This window comes from Cydia fagiglandana, chromosome 19, assembly GCF_963556715.1.
Source record: "Cydia fagiglandana chromosome 19, ilCydFagi1.1, whole genome shotgun sequence".
NCBI classification, from domain to species: Eukaryota; Metazoa; Arthropoda; class Insecta; order Lepidoptera; family Tortricidae; genus Cydia; species Cydia fagiglandana.
Genome location: NC_085950.1, coordinates 3,898,302 through 3,918,654, shown reverse-complemented (window position 1 = coordinate 3,918,654; position 20,353 = coordinate 3,898,302). Strand labels below are relative to the sequence as shown.

The 20,353-nt window shown below is 39.4% G+C and overlaps 3 protein-coding genes across 3 annotated transcripts in view; 1 reads left to right on the top strand and 2 right to left on the bottom strand.

Annotated features, from left to right (window-relative positions):
* The first annotated feature begins 1,614 nt into the window (after positions 1-1,614).
* Positions 1,615-4,902, top strand: LOC134673882 (uncharacterized). Its single transcript, XM_063531936.1, has 3 exons — positions 1,615-1,822; positions 1,911-2,422; positions 2,755-4,902. Exons 1-3 carry the CDS (start codon positions 1,735-1,737, stop codon positions 3,118-3,120), a joined length of 966 nt encoding a protein of 321 aa, XP_063388006.1. The 5' UTR covers positions 1,615-1,734; the 3' UTR covers positions 3,121-4,902.
* A 6,183-nt stretch (positions 4,903-11,085) lies between these two features.
* On the bottom strand, positions 11,086-19,375 carry LOC134673868 (tubulin beta-1 chain-like). Its single transcript, XM_063531918.1, has 2 exons — positions 19,217-19,375; positions 11,086-12,759 (listed from the first exon to the last, which is right to left on the bottom strand). Exons 1-2 carry the CDS (start codon positions 19,271-19,273, stop codon positions 11,470-11,472), a joined length of 1,347 nt encoding a protein of 448 aa, XP_063387988.1. The 5' UTR covers positions 19,274-19,375; the 3' UTR covers positions 11,086-11,469.
* The window catches only part of LOC134674183 (uncharacterized), a 42,309-nt gene continuing 41,305 nt past the window's right edge, over positions 19,350-20,353 (bottom strand). Inside the window, exon 4 of the mRNA XM_063532240.1 lies at positions 19,350-19,514. Coding sequence (XP_063388310.1) covers positions 19,350-19,514 — 165 coding nt within the window. The remainder of the gene's footprint in view (positions 19,515-20,353) is intronic.

Here is a 20,353-nt window from a genome sequence, read left to right as displayed (position 1 = left end):
GCCGTGTTTAAAGAGGTGATTTTATATAGATAATTGCACTCATCTGTCTGACGCTTGAATTATACATCAAAATGATGGTAATTTTATTGCAAATACAATGGTATAGGGTTGCCTGCGAAAATCCGGTCACAAAAGTTGTCTCCTAAGCGCAATATCGACATCGATATCGATAGAGCTTCGCAAAACGCATCGCGTACAACTCTAGTCTGACGAGCTCTTTTCCTATTGGTCGAGCGGGTAACGCTATCGGCCATTTTGCGCTCAAGCTAGCCAACATTACGAGTCAAATCAATGTTTCTTTTTAGTCCTCTTTATTTTTATAATTTGATATAATCGCCGTATTGTATTACTATAACGTAAACTACATAATTTTACACTAAAATAAAGTAATATTTATATTGTAGTGTCTATGTTATAGTTGTTATTCACAGTTTTTTAGCACAGGTGTTTCACTTATTATGTTGGTACACGGTAACCGGCTGCCGGCCGGCCTACATAATAGTATAGATACATAGGGCACAGATAGATTATTTTTTAATGACTATCAATGTAGGTACCTATATGTATAAAGAGGCCTCTACCTCTACACGTGTAGGCTTCACCCTGCGTTTTTACTTTGCCGTGCAAACTATCAAAAGCGGGTGAAGACAGCAATGCAGTATTTTATAGTTTTTATACAAACTAAATAGTACCACATAATAAATAATAGTATAGGTACAGAAGACTCACTCTCTAACAAAACGCGTCTGTCACGATCAGCACAGATATGGCGCTAGGCTGGCGCTAGGTGGCGACAGCGCCACGCGCGGCTTATGGCAAACCCCAAAATTGGGGTCGAACGGATGGATTTTTAGATTTTTTAGCTACCTGTAGCAAAGCGACGAAATCGCGGAGTGAGTCACGCCTGATGATAGTACTTAATGATTATTCGGAAGTTGAATTATTTTTTTCCGCTTGTTGAATGAGACCTTAGTTAGACTATAATTACTATAACTATACAATACAATAGGTATAGGACCTAAGTCGTGTCGCTGGGGTTGGCCGGTCGAAGTATTTAGCAGATGGCGCCAGCATAGCTTGCCGTCAATCCCTAGAATTGTGTCAATTTATTGTTTTTTTAGGAAATCTTATGCCCTGGATGCCAGCCCTTATTTCATAGTCCTGACCTGAGATTTCTGAGTTGGTCCTGGTCCTGAGACATAGACACAGGTAAAGTCATAGATGGTAAAGTCTATGCTGGCGCCATCTATCTTTTTTTTCTGCTGCTTGAAAACAAAATGGCCTAACTAAATAAAACCCTTTAATGATGTATCTTAGATAGTCTATATCAATCTTAGATATCAATTTATGGCAAGGCGGAAAGTTTTAATTGACTATAAAGAATTACTCAACATTTAATTTTTAAAAGTTAAACTATGAATTTCTCAGCAACTGGACTGATGTTGAACTTAATCGGGAGGATTGGAAGTCTAGGGGGAAGGGCTTTGCCCAGCAGTGGGACACCATATATTATACTTAGGCTTTGAATGTCAGCTCTTTGAGAATGACTGATCAAGACTCAAGCTATACTCAAGCCAAGTGATTCAAATTTAGTTCAAATTGTTTCCACTGCAGCGCTAGTAGTCACCAAAACAAATATGGCGTCAAGAGCCCAACCCGTGGATGTTATTTTTAGTACGTGTGTGCGATTTTAAGTGAAATTAAACCGTGATTATGTCAAAATAATATGAAAACATGGAGGTGCCAAATAATACCACGTCTTCTGCGAGTTTCTGCGAAATTTTTGAGTCTGAATTGACAGAATACGAACTGAAACACCAAGGTTGGTTTTGTTATTATTTAGTAACATGCATATTATGTGTTTCGCGTTGTGATAATTACGTATAATAATCTAGTGTTATTTATTTTAGGGGCTCAAAAGAAACCATGGACTGCCGAAAAAGTTTTAGAGGTTATGAACAATATACGAAAAGCTAGGGTGACCGTGAGTTCCAATCAACCCAGGACTTCTATGGACTATTACTGGTTATCAAAGTATGACATAATGAAAATAGCAAATAAAGATTATTTAATATTTAAACGAAAAACTGTAAATGATCCGACTATACGTATTATACCAAGAAACGAATACTTTAGGATACTAGAAGAAGTGCATATATCTTGCGGCCATGGCGGGCGGGACAAAATGACACAAGCAATTAAATCAAAATTTTATATACCAAAAAAAGCAGTAGAAATTTTCGTTTCTCATTGTCCTACGTGCGAAACGAAGAAACAGCTCAGAAAAGGAATTGTGTCTCAGGATTTTAATATGACAGAGCAGGTGGATGTAATTGAGTTCCAATCCTGTCACGATGCCGACGGCGAGTATAAGTGTATGGAAAGTGCTAATTCAACGTATGATACTCTGCAAGATGAATATGTAAGTCGTACTGGACATTTCTTACCTACTGGCATAATATTTTTATTTTGTTGTCGATTCTCTTTTTCGTAATTTTTTAAAATATTTGGTGGATATAGAGTTATCTATTCTATATAGGTATATATTTTTTTAACAATAATATAAATTTGGTCCAATACTATTTTAAAGAATCATTGCTAGGCTAAAACTAGCAAAAATCCTGATCTTTTCATATAAAACAGGTATCATACTCGTAGAAGTCTCAGCTTGATTTCATCCTTTTACCTCCCCTATACGATGATATTTCCAGAAAATGTGTAGTGTGCTTGCACACTAACCATTAATTCTTTCAGATCGACGCCGATACGAGTTCAGGAATCTCACCAGATCGTCGGCCGTCGTCCACCAGCATCACACCAAACCGTGACGACAACGACATCCCAGAATCGGATGACACAGACGCCCCAGTGGCGTTCACTACACCACATAAGCGGCAAACGACCAATCGCAAACGCAAGCTGACAAATGGGAAAGTCTCATCCACCCATGAGGCGTTTGGTCACTACATTGCGGACAAGTTACAAAATCTGTCGAATAAGCAACGAATTTTTGCGGAGAAAATTATAAATGACGCGATTTTTGAGGCGGAGCTTGGTAATTTGGGTAGAGACTGCTATGTTTATGTGCCGGCGCGGATAAAGACGTCAGGTTCGGAGTGATCGTCGGTTGAAGTTTTTTTACATTGTAAAAATTGTTTAAAACTGGCTCTGGGAGCCGTAGACCTCGCGATAAGTTTTAAAAAACCGAACAAGTGCGAGCCGGACTCGCGCACGAAGGTTTCCGCATCATTACGCAAAAAACAGAAAAAAAATCACGTCTGTTCTAAGGGTAACACTTAAATATTTTTATGATGTTTAAATAACACTTGCACAGTCACCTATCAAAATCGCTGCCGACTCGGCTTGGTCTAAGTCTAACTCTAAGTATGTTATTTAAATGTTCAGTAATATAATATAGCAGATGACATAACTACTATACTCTGTAATCTCTGTATCTTTAGGTATTTAAGAGCCCTTCAACGTGCACACTAGCGCCACAGCTAAATAATCGTGATTATTTAAATTTAACGAAAGATATTGAAAAAAGGGGGCCGCTACGTACTGTATTGTGTATTTAAGTACCTTTTGAATACATCAAACTAGTTTTTATGTTGCTGGATTTGTCAATCTATGCGTCCAAAGTTAAAACGGCCGTTTTTGTTTTAAGTTCCTTGACCGACGAAACCAGCAACATAGAAACTAGTTTGATGTATTCAAAAGGTACGTAAATACACAATACAGTACATAGCGGCCCCCTTTTTTCAATATCTTTCGTTAAATTTAAATAATCACGATTTTTTAGCTGTGGCGCTAGTGTGCACGTTGAAGGGCTCTTAAATAAAAGTAAACAAAATCTACCCTCAAATGGCTCCTTAATCCTGTTGAGGGTAGATGAAAACATTACATGATCAAACAATGTATGTAGCTTATTGTCAGGTCGTTCAGTGACTGATCCAGGCGGTTTTGTACTTGGTTGGCTACCCACCCAATGAATGTTATAACTACCCGAAAATTTACAAATTGTTTGTTTACTTTTATTTAAATACCTAAAGATTCAGACTATAGAGTAGGTATAGAGTAGACCTATGTAAATACCTGACTCTCCTGAATTTAAACATAAGTTGAAGTATAAATGGTGCTTAAATAAGATGATAATGATTTTTGACTTCTTAAAAATGTAGTTCCTAATTATTAATGTAAGTAAATTTCATTTACCATTGACATTTCTCATTCTTTTTCCTGTACCTACCTATGTGTAATTAATTTAATTGCTATATGTTTTTTAAAATATTTTATTACTGGATGAAATGTAAATAGGTACAGAAATTTACAAACTTATAACTACTATAACTAGGTAAATATAAAAAATAAGGGTATTAAATGCTATTAGGCCATAGGCACCCGGCTAAATGTACCTAGCATCACACCACCTACACCTAGCAGTATGTATGTTTTTAAAATTGTTTCAATAGCATATATGACATTACCATAATTATTTTTTTAACATCCGCCTAATTTTTTTTTCTCTTTATTTTTAGAGCTTGTCACCGAGGTGAACATGTCGCTCCATAAAAAAACCACAAATTAATATATTCTTACAACTAACTTATTCTACATATCCGCCTAAATTACTCTTAAGGTGTGACATTGCATAAATATTTTTAATCTTTTTCAAACACGATGGGCACAGTGACACATGTCGTCTCAATACAATTTATAAATCTTGCAATCTTGCAAAATTGTATTGAAATGACATGACATGTGTTACCGTACCCATCGTGTTAGAAACGTATTATAGATATATGGGGCATTATCTATGAAAAGGGACCTTATTGTCGATGGCGCATACGCCGCACAGCGTCGCGCGGCATTGTATTTATATCGGAGCATTGTTAATAATGGCGTAAGCGCCATCGACAATAAGGTCCCTTTTCATAGATAACGTCATATATTGTACATAGATTATAGAAATAAAATTCTAGCTGATCTGATTGTGGCGCACTTTATGTAACATGACAATTATAATAATTTCGTATAATAAATTATTTGTATTAAAAATGTTCCCTAACATAGCAATTATATTATTTGCCACCGGGCCCTGGGGTCTTACAAAATTTCGGTTTTTCGACCCCCCTCCCCCCTTGTCACACTTTTCCATAAGAAAAAGATAGGTCGTTAATAATACGTACCCTACTTGGCATACAGTTTTGAATTTGGAACGTTCTATACAGTCTGATTTCGGGGTCGTGGAGCAAGAGAGCCAGACATCATACAGAATCCAAAGATGAGCCTAATGATGTTGTTAATTATTGTTTATCACCAATAATGATGATTATTTTCCAGATGACAAGTAGGAAAAAACATTTTTGCATACAATTTGGTGACCCTACTCAATGTGACGTCTTGTCGCTTTCCATACAGCGTATGTCAAAAGTCATAGGGTGACCATAATTACTTAGTATAACATTAATTTTACTTGAAAAATAAGAATAATTAAAGTAATTATCTTTTAATCAAATACTACCATATGATAATGTGGATCATTTACAGAGTCAGAAAAAGTGGTTCTGGATCACGACCCAGAAATCACCCTGTATATATCTATCTAATACCTTTAAATTAAACGAGCAATTCTTGTATATTTATGTATTTCGGGGATCTCGGAAACGGCTCTAACGATTTCGATGAATTTTGCTACATGGGGGTTTTCGGGGACGAAAAATCGATCTAGCTATGTCTTATTTCTGGGAAAACGCGCATTTTTTAAGTTTTTATATGTTTTCCGAGCAAAGCTCGGGTCTCTCAGATATTTTCCATTATGGTTCAAAATTCGATATAATTTTGTAAGTAGGACTTAACTTATAGGAGGCTAGGTAGGCATTTAGCAACGTTACATAATTTAGGCACTAACACCACAATTTTAATTCGTTACATTACATTGTTCTAAGCGTGTGGGTTCAGGAACATTTTGCAAGTATTCAAGGCTTAGAGAAGGTTCCTACAGCCTACATTCAGTTTACATATATTATGTAGGCGTTTGGATAATTAGAGTTAGAGATACTTAACTTGTAAAATTGAGACCCGATTTTATTGCATGATTTATTGGTGTAAGATTTATGACGGTTTTACTTAAAACAGAGCATACTTTCACACCTAGGTACTTAGGATCGGATGTAACGTTTTCTTGGCGTAAGTATAGTATAGAGGTAGGTATTAAAGTGCTTACGCTACGTCTTACGCTACGTCTTACGTAGGCGAACAACGCGCGAACGCGGCGCGGCGCGGCGCGGCGAAATCAATCCTTTGATGCCCATAGAAGTGTCCTTCGCAACGAGATCGCTTACGTAGGACACTTCTATGGGCATCAAAGGATTGATTTCGCCGCGCCGCGCCGCGCCGCGTTCGCGCGTTGTTCGCCTACGTAAGACGTAGCGTTAATGTAAGGTAATGTACACATACGGCGAATCTCTAATAGTCCGTTTTTTTTAGCAATAAAAAGAACTTCGCAGAAGTAAGCTTGTGGTTCCAAATCCGGCACTTCTAGCGGTAATAATTTGAAGTACTTAAATAATATGTATTGACCATGCTATATTAGATAATTCAGTAATTATTTACAATTAAAGAGCCTGATAAAAACTGCACGCTTGCTTCTGTGGAGTTCTTTCTAATGCTAAAAAAAACCGGGCAAGTGCGAGTCGGACTCGCGCACAAAGGATTCCGTACCATAATGCAAAAAAAAAAACGAAAAAAAAAGCAAAATAAAAAACGGTCACCCATCCAAGTACTGACCCCTCCCGACGTTGCTTAACTTTGGTCAAAAATCACGTTTGTTGTATGGGAGCCCCATTTAAATCTTTATTTTATTCTGTTTCCAGTATTTGTTGTTATAGCGGCAACAGAAATACATCATCTGTGAAAATTTCAACTGTCTAGCTATCACGGTTCGTGAGATACAGCCTGGTGACAGACAGACGGACAGACGGACGGACGGACGGACGGACAGCGAAGTCTTAGTAATAGGGTCCCGTTTTACCCTTTGGGTACGGAACCCTAAAAAGAACAATAATTCATTTCCCGAATCGCTCCGATACTTCAGCATCAAATATGCCTAGTGAACCCAGAGGGGAAACTATATAGGCCTTGTTGGGATTAGTCCGGTTTCCTCACGGTGTGTTCCTTCATCGAAAAACGACTATAGTTCTTTTTTTACCATTAGAAAGAACTTGCAAGAAGGTACGCGATCTTGACATGTCTTTTAATTGAAAAACGCTTTTTAAAAATCAGTAACTATTACTTAAAAAGCAGAAGAATATAAATGATCGTATTAGATTCATAATTGTTACATATTTGCCGTAACTTATTTTTAAAATGTGTTTTTCAATTAAAAGACACATCAAGATTGTTTACCTTATTTCTAATGCTAAAAAAAATGAACTGTAGTAAATAATCAAATGATATTTCGTACATAAGTTCCGAAAAACTCATTGGTACGAGCCGGGGTTTGAACCCGCGACCTCCGCATTGAAAGACCCGCTCATACCACAGAGACATCTTCCAAACTCAGTACCGTCTTTACCATAAGGGCACACGGGGCCCGTGCCCAACCCCCCCTCCCCCCCCCGTCCTCAGGGGGCCCCGAAGGACAGACAGTAACAGTATATTTGATTAGTTGATTACCCATAATAAATGTGTAGATCATAGTAAAAATTTTAGTTTAATTAGTTTTCTTTACTTTCCAAAAGGGCCCCATGTTCTTAAATATGTGCCCAAGGGCCCCAGATAGTTTAAGACGACCCTCCCCAAACTAAGCAAAGCATTATACTAGGTGCTAGGAAGATTTTGTTATGATGATGGTTCCTAATACCTTCCAAAACCAACTTTTCAATAGATTTCAACTCAGACTGCATCACGCCGCAGTGTGGTGAAAAATCCGCATTTTCTGGGCGTGTCTGTCCAGTACTCTGCCGGTCAACACACTCGAGGCGCCGCCGTCAGTCGATACTACTGCCCCGCCTTTAAAAAACTAGGTACCTGATACGTGTCTAACCTACTCATAAAATACTCTGTAAGTAATATAATTAGGTAGCCAACTTTGTCAGTAGCAAAAGGCGTGAAGTTCAAAATTTGGTGTGATCTTTCGAACCTCCATTTTACAAATTTGCCTACTGATAGCTGTATCGGCTTTCTAGACTAAGTATAGGTAAACAATTTGCTTATTGTACGAAACAAGGATATGTAACAATAGTTTTAACACAACAGGCCACGTAGCCAACATGCCAATCGCTTACGCTTCGTAGCGATCGAAACGCAACTGTTACTGTCGCACTAATATGAAAGAGTGATAGAAAGACACAAAGCGTTTCGTTGTCGAAGCGATAGCGATTGTCACCTTGGCTAGGCCGGCAGAACAGACAACACTGTTTTCCGGTACCAGGCGTGTCTCACTCCTCACTCCGCGTTCCGTCACTTTGCTACTACAGGTAGCTAAAAGTACATCCGTTCGACCCCAATTTCGGGGTTTGCCATAAGCCGCGAGTGGCGCTGTCGCCATCACCTAGCAGCCATATCTGTGCTGATCGTAACAGACGCGTTTTGTTAGAGAGTGAGTCTTCTGTACCTATAGTTCGTTTTTTTTAGCATTAGAAAGAACTTCGCAGAAGTAAGCTTGTGGTTCCAAATTCGGCATTTTTAGCGGTAATAATTTGAAGTAAATTATATGTATTGACCATGCTACATTAGATAATTCAATAATTATTAACAATTAAAGAGCCTGATAAAAACTGTACGCTTACTTCTGTGGAGTTCTTTCTAATGCTAAAAAAAACGAACTTATAGTACTATTATTTCTGTTCCGGTACCTAATATACCAAGCTGTGTGCTGTTACCTTATTATAGATGTTTGAAAAGCTGTCTTTGAATACCTTGCCGACTGATTCACCCGCAAAAACAAAACATTTGCAGCTCAATCAATGTCAATTCGATTTGAGTTTTCATGCACAAGTAATATAATACCATGATAATACGTTACCTACCTACCTAGAGTCTGTTCGGAATGAGAAGAGTCGTGAAATGTACTTATTGGGCCCCATACATTCCACGACCTATCTTACATCTAACCTAACAATGGCGGAAGCCGCGGAAGTATGAAGAAAATATGTAAAAGTATTTTAAGCAAGTGTTTTACTTGCTTCTCATCTTGGTTATATTTTTAAAAACCGGGAAAGTGCGAGTCGGACTCGCGCACGAAGGGTGCCGTACCATAATGCAAAAAAAAATGGTCACCCATCCAAGTACTGACCCCGCCCGACGTTGCTTAACTTCGGTCAAAAATCACGTTTGTTGTATGGGAGCCCCACTTAAATCTTTATTTTATTCTGTTTTTAGTATTTGTTGTTATAGCGGCAACAGAAATACATCATCTGTGAAAATTTCAACTGTCTAGCTATCACGGTTCGTGAGATACAGCCTGGTGACAGACGGACGGACGGACGGACAGACGGACGGACGGACGGACGGACGGACGGACAGCAGAGTCTTATTAGTAATAGGGTCCCGTTTTACCCTTTGGGTACGGAACCCTAAAAAGCTTAGTAATAAATATTTATATAGGATTAAATGTATTTGGCAAAGGCGGCGCTAATTAAGTGACGTTTGCGTACTTACGCAGGGTTGTCATCACACGCTTGATAAATTTAAACTTATATCGGGCCGATTTTTATTGTTGTCGATTTTTTCCTCAGATTTGATAACATTTGGTAAGATTGGAGAGGCCCTTATTCTGAGCGAAATAAACACGAAATCCTAATGTAGTAAAAAAATAAATCCGTGGATTTAAGAAAATTCCATACGTTTTCGTGTAATTTTTTTTTAGGAATTAGAATGTTATTGTGCTTTTGTATAGAATGAAGGACTCAGTCTATTCACTAATTTTTATCGAAATCTGACGAAAAAAACGACATCAAAATAAAAACTGTACCAGCCGGACCACCTATCTAAATTAATTTACAATATTAAAGTATTTACCAAGTATTTATATTTGTGACTAATTGCTGTGTAAGTCGGTATTAATAATTCTTTGTTGGGTAGATTTTCCTGTATAGGATAGGTACATTAATTTAATAAAAAATATGTAAGCACTTACATTAATGTATTTTATTAATTAATAATTATCTATAGCTCATTTACCGGTGGGTGACAGACGGACAAGGTGAATAGGTTTCCTCTCTGATAATGATTCTAGGATACTTCGTTATTATCACTCTACTTACACAAACAACGATTATTCATTATTTTATTTAAGTATGTACCTATTTATAGCCCCATTTGGACATAGTTTAATTTGGTAGCAAACGAGGACGAATGCTGATTCAGTTAATATTCGCGCAATTTTGTTACTTTATGCTCATAAATATACAGCTCAGACAGCTGTCACTTGTTTACCTATTAAATAAAGGTGACCTAATTGTAATATAATGTAGCCTACACAGTTGTCATGCTGTCATCAATATGTTTAGACAATGTCAACCGAGATGACATAAAGGCCAGTTGTATACCGACGACTTCTCACTTATGACATCACGTCGTTATCGCAAGAAAACTGTATCACCGGTCAACAGAGACCCCTCCAGCCTCACGGTGATGATTAAATTGCTTGGAATTCTGAGGTCACGCATTGCGTCCGGAGATCTAACTATGCTGGTCGTTTCTTATAAGTGCATTTCTATATATAGAGTCAAGGTAAGTGATGTCAGGCTTGGTGTAGAAGTCAAAATAAGTGCTACGTTATCGGTATGCGAATTCGGTATTCCACTTTATGCATTAAGACTTAAGTTATGCGAGTTTTTGTAGTAAACAGTTGAATTTACTTCCATATATAGCCGTGACATACTTTCAAGAGTCGACGCGGGTACTATATGTATCATATATGTTTGTGTCCATGCATAGTAGTGTCGCGTTTTCTCAAGGGTTTTGTATGTAGATTATTAACATGTATATTAAGCAGTCTATCTGATGATTTTATAGACTTAATTATGATTAATAGGTAGTATATGAGTCCTAAAGGGCAAGGTCAAGAAAACAAGCAGGTAAATAAATAAAAATCTTTATTATATACATTAAATTATTGATCAAACTAATTTAAATCATAAAACTTCTGTTATTGAAGCCGTCATTCACGTTTGGAGAGCGTCCGGGGACGGGGCCCAAACTAATACATAATGATGTCTACAGGAAGGAATAGATCAGCCTTTACTAGTTTCAGATCTCAATGGTAAAGTCAGGAATGTATTGTACCAATACAGATATCGCAAACATTCATATCATGACCGGGATTTGTTAACACGTGCATTCTGTTAAAAGTTAGAAAGCAGGTATTTCAATAGATAGGAATCATTAATGTTACACAAAAAGTAACGCGAGATATAATGGCATGTACTTTGTCGCGAGGCAACGGGTCCTTCTATACGACGTTTAGTGGTGGTCGTCGATCTCCTGCTCCTGCTCCTCGTCGAACTCTGCGTCCTCGTCGGCGGTGGCCTCCTGGTACTGCTGGTACTCCGACACCAGGTCGTTCATGTTGCTCTCGGCCTCGGTGAACTCCATCTCGTCCATGCCCTCGCCGGTGTACCAATGCAAGAAAGCCTTGCGCCTGAACATAGCCGTGAACTGCTCCGAGATGCGCTTGAACAACTCCTGGATGGCGGTGGAGTTGCCAATGAAGGTGGCGGCCATCTTGAGACCGCGGGGCGGGATGTCGCACACGGCGGTCTTCACGTTGTTGGGGATCCATTCCACGAAGTAGGACGAGTTCTTGTTCTGGATGTTGAGCATCTGCTCGTCGACTTCCTTCATGGACATGCGACCGCGGAAGATGGCGGCCACGGTGAGGTAGCGGCCGTGGCGCGGGTCGCACGCCGCCATCATGTTCTTGGCGTCGAACATCTGCTGCGTCAGCTCGGGCACGGTCAGGGCGCGGTATTGTCTGCTTCCACGGGAGGTGAGGGGAGCGAAGCCGGGCATGAAGAAGTGGAGACGAGGGAAAGGAACCATGTTGACAGCCAACTTTCTGAGATCAGCGTTCAGTTGACCGGGGAATCTGAGGCAGGTAGTGACACCGGACATTGTGAGGGATACCAAGTGGTTGAGATCACCGTACGTGGGGGTGGACAGTTTGAGCGTGCGGAAGCAGATGTCGTAGAGGGCCTCGTTGTCGATGCAGTAGGTTTCGTCTGTGTTCTCTACGAGCTGGTGGACTGAGAGAGTCGCGTTGTAGGGTTCTACGACGGTGTCTGATACTTTTGGCGAGGGGACGACGGAGTATGTGTTCATGATTCTGTCGGGGTACTCCTCACGGATTTTGGAGATGAGGAGTGTTCCCATACCGGATCCGGTACCGCCACCTAGGGAGTGTGTGAGCTGGAAGCCCTGTAGGCAATCGCAGGATTCTGATTCTTTGCGTACTACGTCAAGAACTGAGTCGACGAGTTCAGCTCCCTCAGTGTAGTGACCCTTGGCCCAGTTGTTGCCGGCGCCAGACTGTCCGAACACGAAGTTGTCGGGGCGGAAGATCTGTCCGAAAGGTCCAGAGCGGACAGAGTCCATGGTGCCGGGCTCCAAGTCCACCAGGATGGCGCGGGGCACGTACTTGCCGCCGGAGGCCTCATTGTAGTAAACGTTGATGCGCTCCAACTGCAGGTCCGAGTCGCCATGGTAGGCGCCGGTGGGGTCGATTCCATGCTCGTCCGAGATGATCTCCCAGAACTGTAAAAGAAAGACGATCCGTTAGTTTCGGAATAGGGCGCCACACGGAATGCAGTGGATTAAAATGCCTTCACGAAAGCTCCGCGCCATCGCGGGGCATCGTAAGTGCGTCTCGGCTCATTGCTACTTTCGAACCGGTTGCGTGTCGAGTAAGCGATACCGAGGGAGAGCTAGGTACTCTCAGCCTCCGTTATTGTTTAAGTTCCATTCAGTTTAAAAGTGGAAGTGAGACAATGCATAACTGAGAGGCTGTCAGCTACAATAAGCTCAATGAACCGCGTAAATAGCGGACAGGATACATCTTTAATGACTTCAGTGCATATTACGCAAGACAATGGCCTGAGTTATAGCGCGCCGCCTTGCCGACGGGCGACGCCCACGGCTGCCCTGTATTGGGCTTATCCCTCCATATAAGTAGAGAATGTCTTGCCTCGTTCAACTCATTAGCATTCGAATACTAGTTTTTGATTCCTTTAAGACCGTGGCCTGATTTCATGACCATATGTTCGCTCTGAATTGAAAAAAAAAACAACAGCTACATGCGAAAAACAAATTGTCAAAACAATTGAAAAGAGTGACGAGTCGTGAAGTGTCTTGTTGGCTTACGTAATGTGCAGACTAAATATTGTAGAAATCCTTGACGGTACAAAAGCCTCAGTTTTAAGTCAAGCGTTGAACATAGCAACTGTTCGAAGAGCATTAACATTCATCGGGCCGATGGCTATGATGTCATCCTGCAGTAGGTGTGTGCTGAGGCGAGCGACTCGGCTCTGACAACTCCTTATAAGGAGAACTGACTAATGCGGAGGCTGACTTTTTGGTTCAGGGCTATAATTCGATGAAAAACAAGATTTAAATTGCCATTAAACCGAGAAATGAAACGGCATCTTTTAAAGTCCTTAGACAGTTATAATATGCCTTTTAAGAATACAATTTCGTCTGAAATTGCGGTAATTACAGCGACATGTAAAAATATCGACTTTCATAACATGACTGATGATTTTTAATAACAACAAAAAGTGAAAGGCTGGTCGATAGCGCGAAAGGCTGCTTTCCTAGTCGTAACTAGATAAGAGAAGGTATGATGAAAGCGGCATGTGAACGGCGCGCCACTTGCGAGGGAAACCGCGGCTCTGGCTAGTGCACAATAGGTGTTTTGTGCCACCTGCCTACGACAACAGCAACAGCTAAATATGAGACTGAATAATTCATGCCCCGATTGAATACGGATCGGGTCGAGACAAAAATACTAAGCAAAGTGCATTTGGAGTGTACTCTGCGTTATGGCGGTCGATGGCTATTTATACCCTCTGGTCATCGGCCGCGAGTTCAACGCCCGTCGCTATCTAGCCTTAACTTGCGTCTAAACCGGATAGCTGATAAGACACCGAAGATTCTTGTGAGAAAACAATTTAAAGCCAGACTATCACTACATATTATAAAACAAAGTCCCCCGCCGCGTCTATCTGTTCATATGTTCGCGATAAACTCAGAAACTACTAAACGGATTGTCTTGCAGTTTTCACCTATCAATAGAGTGATTCTTGAGGAAGGTTTGTAAAATTTGTTAAGGTTTTGTGTACGAGTAAATGGTTGCAACCTTTGCATTAACGAAGCGAAGGCGCTACCGTCGTGCGGTCGCTAGTGTGAAATAAAACAACTTATATCTGACGACGTGAAATCAAAACGGTTCTAACATCTTCTAAAGTAGTCAGACACCATATCAAAATGGTTCTAATAAATCAGCGTCAAATATTGTGCTCGGCGGAGTAGAAAAGCCGCTTGAATCCCCGTGTTCCACTATTGTTTCCACAGCAATCATGCCCTCAAATTGTCCGTGACCTCATACGCAGACAGCTTTGTTCTCTGTATTAAAATCGCTGAAATCTCAATCTATTGGGACTAATACTCGTATTTTGTTTAGATTTTATTTCAAAAACTAGTTAAACTAGGTACTAGCACTGAATAATAATACTACCGCACAGAAAAGAAACTTCCTCCAAAACCGAAGTTTGACAGCGATTCAGGCCACGTAGCCAAGATGCCAATCGCTTACGCTCCGTAGCGATCGAAACGCAACTGTCACTGTCGCGCTAATATGGAAGAGTGATAGAGAGACATAATGCTTTTCGTTGTCGAAGCGATAGCGATTGTAACCTTGGCTAGAGGCCCAGGGACGAAACTTGCAGTCAGTTTCTTATTTATGGTGGTCAAAATTCAAGTCAATATTTTTTTATCTGTGGTCGTACACGCAAAGGGACGTCAAGTTGTGCCAACCCTAATAATTTTCGTAGCAATATATGCTGAGCCGAACGGAGCCAAGGTTTCCCGAAAAGGGGAGTGTCGCCTCACTGCTAATATAGAAACTAAAGTTAAACTAGGTATACTAGTTGAACAAGGTCTTATACTCATATTGTTACTATGTATTACGTAAACAGAAAAGTATTGGCACAGCTTATATTGTAGGTGTTAATTGAATGCAACTACCATCTTTCTACGAAGAGATTCCAAGGCGTCTCATGATTACTGATTCACGATCTTCTTAGTAAAGTGAACGCATAGTCTACGCAAGGAATATTCATGGGAAAGTTTTCATCTTTAATTTTATTCATTATTCATTAGACTTTGAAAACAATGAGTGAAGTTCAGGCGTTGTATCTATTGTAAATTTTTCTTTCGCACTCAAACGTAACTGATGCTGTCAGAATAGTAAAAAAAAGAAAAGTTACTTTTCCATAAGTAACAATAGCTAACCATTGAATATGAATGAATATTAAATATTAAAAATCCATAGTTGCGGAGTTCGCGGGTTCAAACCCCGGCTCGTACCAATGAGTTTTTCGGAACTTATGTACGAAATATTTCGGTGAAGGAAAACATCGTGAGGAAACCGGACTAATCCTAAGGAGTCTCTCTCTCTCTGGGTTGTAAGGTCAGATGACAGTCGCTTTGGGATTAGTTGTCAAGCGGAACCCAGGCTCCCATGAGCCGTGGCAAAATGCCGTGATTACGCGAGGAAGAAGAGTGCTTAATGTTGCATGCTCTAAATTTAGCAAGAGATTGGTTTAAAGCCATCGGCAGAAGAATTTGTGCCAGCCTTGACTTTAAATACAATATCAAAGTAACGTCTGTTACATTCAATTAAGGGCAATAAAATTTGAATCCACCATTGTACCGTAACGCAACGAAATGCGGATTACATTCAATCCGTACCAGCTTATTGATTGACCCGTTACCTCCATTCAAAAACGGTTTCTCTTTTATATTATAACTACTACTCGTGTAGAATGACTTTGTAAAAACAGGTATGTACATGTCTTCCTTATTTTGCCGTTTGAACTTGATCGTATACATTTCAACTTAGTCAAGTAGGTAGTTGAAAACGCCAATCGATTTTTTTAAATAAGTAATGAAAATTATCACGACACTTTTAAATTTTCATTTACATAATGCACATATATCATTCCAGCGATTCCTATTTTTACTAGTCAATAAAACGTGTCATTCCAGCTACTGCTGTTCTCTAATTCAATCTCTACTGACCTCTACAGACATAAATTGCAATGCCCTTAAGTGACATTTAAGTTTTATATTCTTGTGAAAGATGAGTGGGTAGGGCTCGTAAAGAAAATTAAATAAATCGTTATAAAGACGTCCTCAATTGAAATTGATTACACATACGGTCTTCCTAATGTGATAAATCAACTTAATGTCTCTTTAATTTGCTTAGATTGTAATCAAGTCACTCTCAGGAGTTGTACGTGATGATGCAATGCTTATGCAGCGAAAATGCAAATCAGATAATAACATTAGGTATGTACATATAGTACATATATACATATGTACTAATTATAATACATGATTGACAACTAGGTATATAATACCTACAAGCTATCAGATTCTGAGTTAGCAATACAAGCCAAATTCTTGAGTCAACTCTACCGGAAGTATTAACAATATAAAGACTTTTATAAAAGTCCTCTTGCTGTACACTTCCGGTTAGTAGCCGTATTTTACCATGTCATTATTTCTAAGTTGCCAAGCTCTTTCAATCGTATATATCAATTCATAATTATACATATACGTAGCAAGTTGGTTTAGAGTTCGTCTAAGCTAATTCTGCACCGACTTTGACGTGAAAAAGTGTTTGAGTGCCATTATGCACGTTAAATTTTCATAGTAATTTGTAGTTTTTGGCGAAGTCTGTCCAGTCCAGACTGCAGAGTTAGCTTGGTCTTCTAGCTTTGCTACTTTGAATATAACGCTCTAAGAATCATCGAATACAATTTCCTAGCAATTAATCTTTTGTAGCGAAGAGAAATTTGTAAATTAGCAGATCGATATCAGCCAATGGCTTGTAAGCAAATCGCATGGTTCATGCGCCGATGCCGGGTTTCACCCGGGCTCGAAAGCCGATAATTGTGTGCAATTGAAACAATTAACACTTAACCAGCATGAAGTTAGTGACCTATATTGTAGAAACAATGTGTAGAATGCAGTGACGTCGCATCAAAAACATTCTTAGCTAATCCGGAGCCAATTTGGCTTTGGTTTTCTGAACTATCTGAAACTTAAGTAAGCTGGTGGGAATCGAGTACCATGCCCACTACTGATGAGTGTGGTGATGTGAATTTTATTAGTATGAAGAAAATGTGTGTTTAAAAAATATTGCGACGACTCGGGAACTTGTTTACTAAGATGGAGGGATCAATTTTCTAACTTCTTTACCACCAGAACATGGTTTACAGCAAATGTTTATTTACAATTTTTAACCAGTTCATCAAAAAACATAGGATACAATCTAATTTGTAGACTTCTTAAAACTACTTAATTATTCACACGAAAGACAAAAGCAGCACTTAAAACAAACAGAGTAGAAACAGCCGTTCGTGAAATTATAATGATGTTTTAGTCTAATGGCCGCACTTGAGCTCATTTCCATGGCATTTTCTTAAGCATTGGCGCTTTGCTTATAATAGTTATAATTACCTACCTATTCAGGGAGAAAATTGCTACAAAAATGTTGCAATTACTTCAAAATGTAGCGGTCATCATCTTTCTCGCGTTGTCCCGGCATTTTGCCACGGCTCATGGGAACCAAGGGTCCTCTTGACAACTCATCCCAAGAATTGCCGTAGAGGCGCTAGTTTTTACGTAAGCAACTGTCATCTGACCTTTCAACCCAGAGGCTAAACTACTATTGGGATTAGTCCAGTTTCCTCACGATGTTTTCCTTCACCGAAAAGCGACTGGTAAATATCAAATGATATTTCGTACATAAGTTCCGAAAAACTCATTGGTACGAGCCGGCGTTTGAACCCGCGACCTCCGGATTGAAAGGTGCATGCTCTTACCGCTAGGCCACCAGCACTGATTTAAAAACATAATAACTATTTTGCTATCGCAATAATAACAAAAGAGTTTTCGTCTCATAGCCATTTCGTTCTAATACTTAGTTAAAAAATGTTTCATGACTTCCAAATACATCAATGTGACGGTATTTTATCGTACTACCACTGTTGGAAATAAGCATACAGCCCGTCTGATGTAAGCGAACACTGCAGCTTACGGACCCCTCAATTTCCAGCAGTGTTACAATCGAGTTGCCATCACTTTAAATTTATGATATTAAACTTTCTTAAAATAAAAAATACGATAAAGCACAATGTAATGTAGGCACCTAAATTGAAATCATTATTGGTTATTCGAGATACCGAAACTGGTTTACCTTTACGACTATGTTATGTCATTAAATTAAATGTGTTATCTCAATCCGCCGTGTATCGTTGTTTTTTTATTTCTCTCGCGCGCGATATAGAACACGTCAACCGTTGAGTCATTGCCCGTTTTGGAATTATAGTAATAATCGATGTATTGCTGTGTTGGATTAGTCATATAGTTAATTCTCGGTACCTGTCTAAATATGTCGTAACAATAAAAAAATATTAATGTTATTAGTTATTAGCTACTTACAAAGTTATAACAACAACTTTATTCTAAAGTTCCATGTTCCGATAAATTAAATAAGTCAAGATCACTTTAATACCTTCGAAAAACATAGTTGCGAAAAAATTATATAAATTTTATCTACCCCTTTCATGTTTTTACTAAAGCTCTAAAGAGTAAAGCAATTGGCTCGTATTGCACTGATATAAAACTATGTATAAGATAAGCAATTATAATAATATATTCACGCAACGAAAAAAGAAAAAAAATCTGAACATGCGCAGGAGGGTGTGACAACCCTAACCGCGCGTGCGTATACGCGAAAATTCAAATTTCGAACTGTCCTATTTTGACACCTCACTCGAACGGAGCTAAGCGAGAGTTCCCACAATTTCCTCACAGAAACCTCCTTTTCGCTTTCACATGAGAACTTACTAAAGAACTTAGAATTTTATTGTATGTAAATCCAAGCCCCGTTATAAACGTAAACTAGAAAAGCTCTGTGAATTACCTTAGCTCCAATCTGGTTGCCGCATTGGCCGGCTTGGATATGCACGATTTCCCTCATACTTTATGTTTATTAAAATTGAATAAATTAACTAACACTAGACGCGACTCTCGCGGCGCACTGCTCGAAGATTTGATCAGTCGTCAGGCTCAGTGGGGATTTTTGAGGCCAGTTTCGCCTCCGCGCCGCGTCTGAACGGCGCGCTGTGATTGGCTGGCGCGGCAGCCATCTTAGCTCTGCTAACTTCACATTGCTTAGCCAGCTGGTAGCGGTAGCGCCGAATTGGAGAGATTCTGCTTTTCTATATATGGATATGATGTTTTATTGTTCCGTTTGTTTTATTGGAATACAGTTAAGTAGCTGGTATTGTGGTCGAGTGTGACATTGAGTGTTTAGTTTTTTGTCTTGGTTCTTATTGGATGGGATCATTCGTGTATAATATAATTAGCTGGACCAAGTCTTGATTTTCGACGGCAGTCCACCCCCCATACAGAATCATGAGGGAGTCGTAACGTAGGGATTTCGGGAATGTTGGACTAACGCTATCCTAATAAGTACCTACTTATGAGGCCATTTCTAAATTAGAATAACACACATTACAATTAGGTTAGGCAGTATATAGGTATAAATAGTTGGGTATAGGTAGTAGATATACTGACAGCCTGTCATCAATCGTTATTCGTTATCTTTCCCTAAGGGGAGACTGGTCAAACAGCTCTACTACTTTGTCAAAATCAGAAAATTATAGCGATTGATTTGGACTCTTTTGGGGCAATAATTTTTCATTTATTTCCAATTAATTATGGTCATGCATATATTTGGCAATTAAACGATGGAAAATAATTATGCACTAGGGTGCATTGGGGTAATGCGAAGGCGGGGTAATTTCGAAACTGGCAAATATCTACTAAACTAGAAACACTTTCTGCTGTAGCAACGCAAGATGCCATGTAACCGTTGCAGCGGCGTAAGTGTTGCTAATGTATGAAGTCTTTCTAGTTTAGTAGATATTTGCCAGTTTCGAAATTACCCCGCCTTCGCATTTACCCCAATGCACCCTACATCTGTATCCGCTCCGCCAACATCAGTCAAAACCGGAGACAGTAGACACCCGGCGGCCGTGAAATTGGTTGATTCATA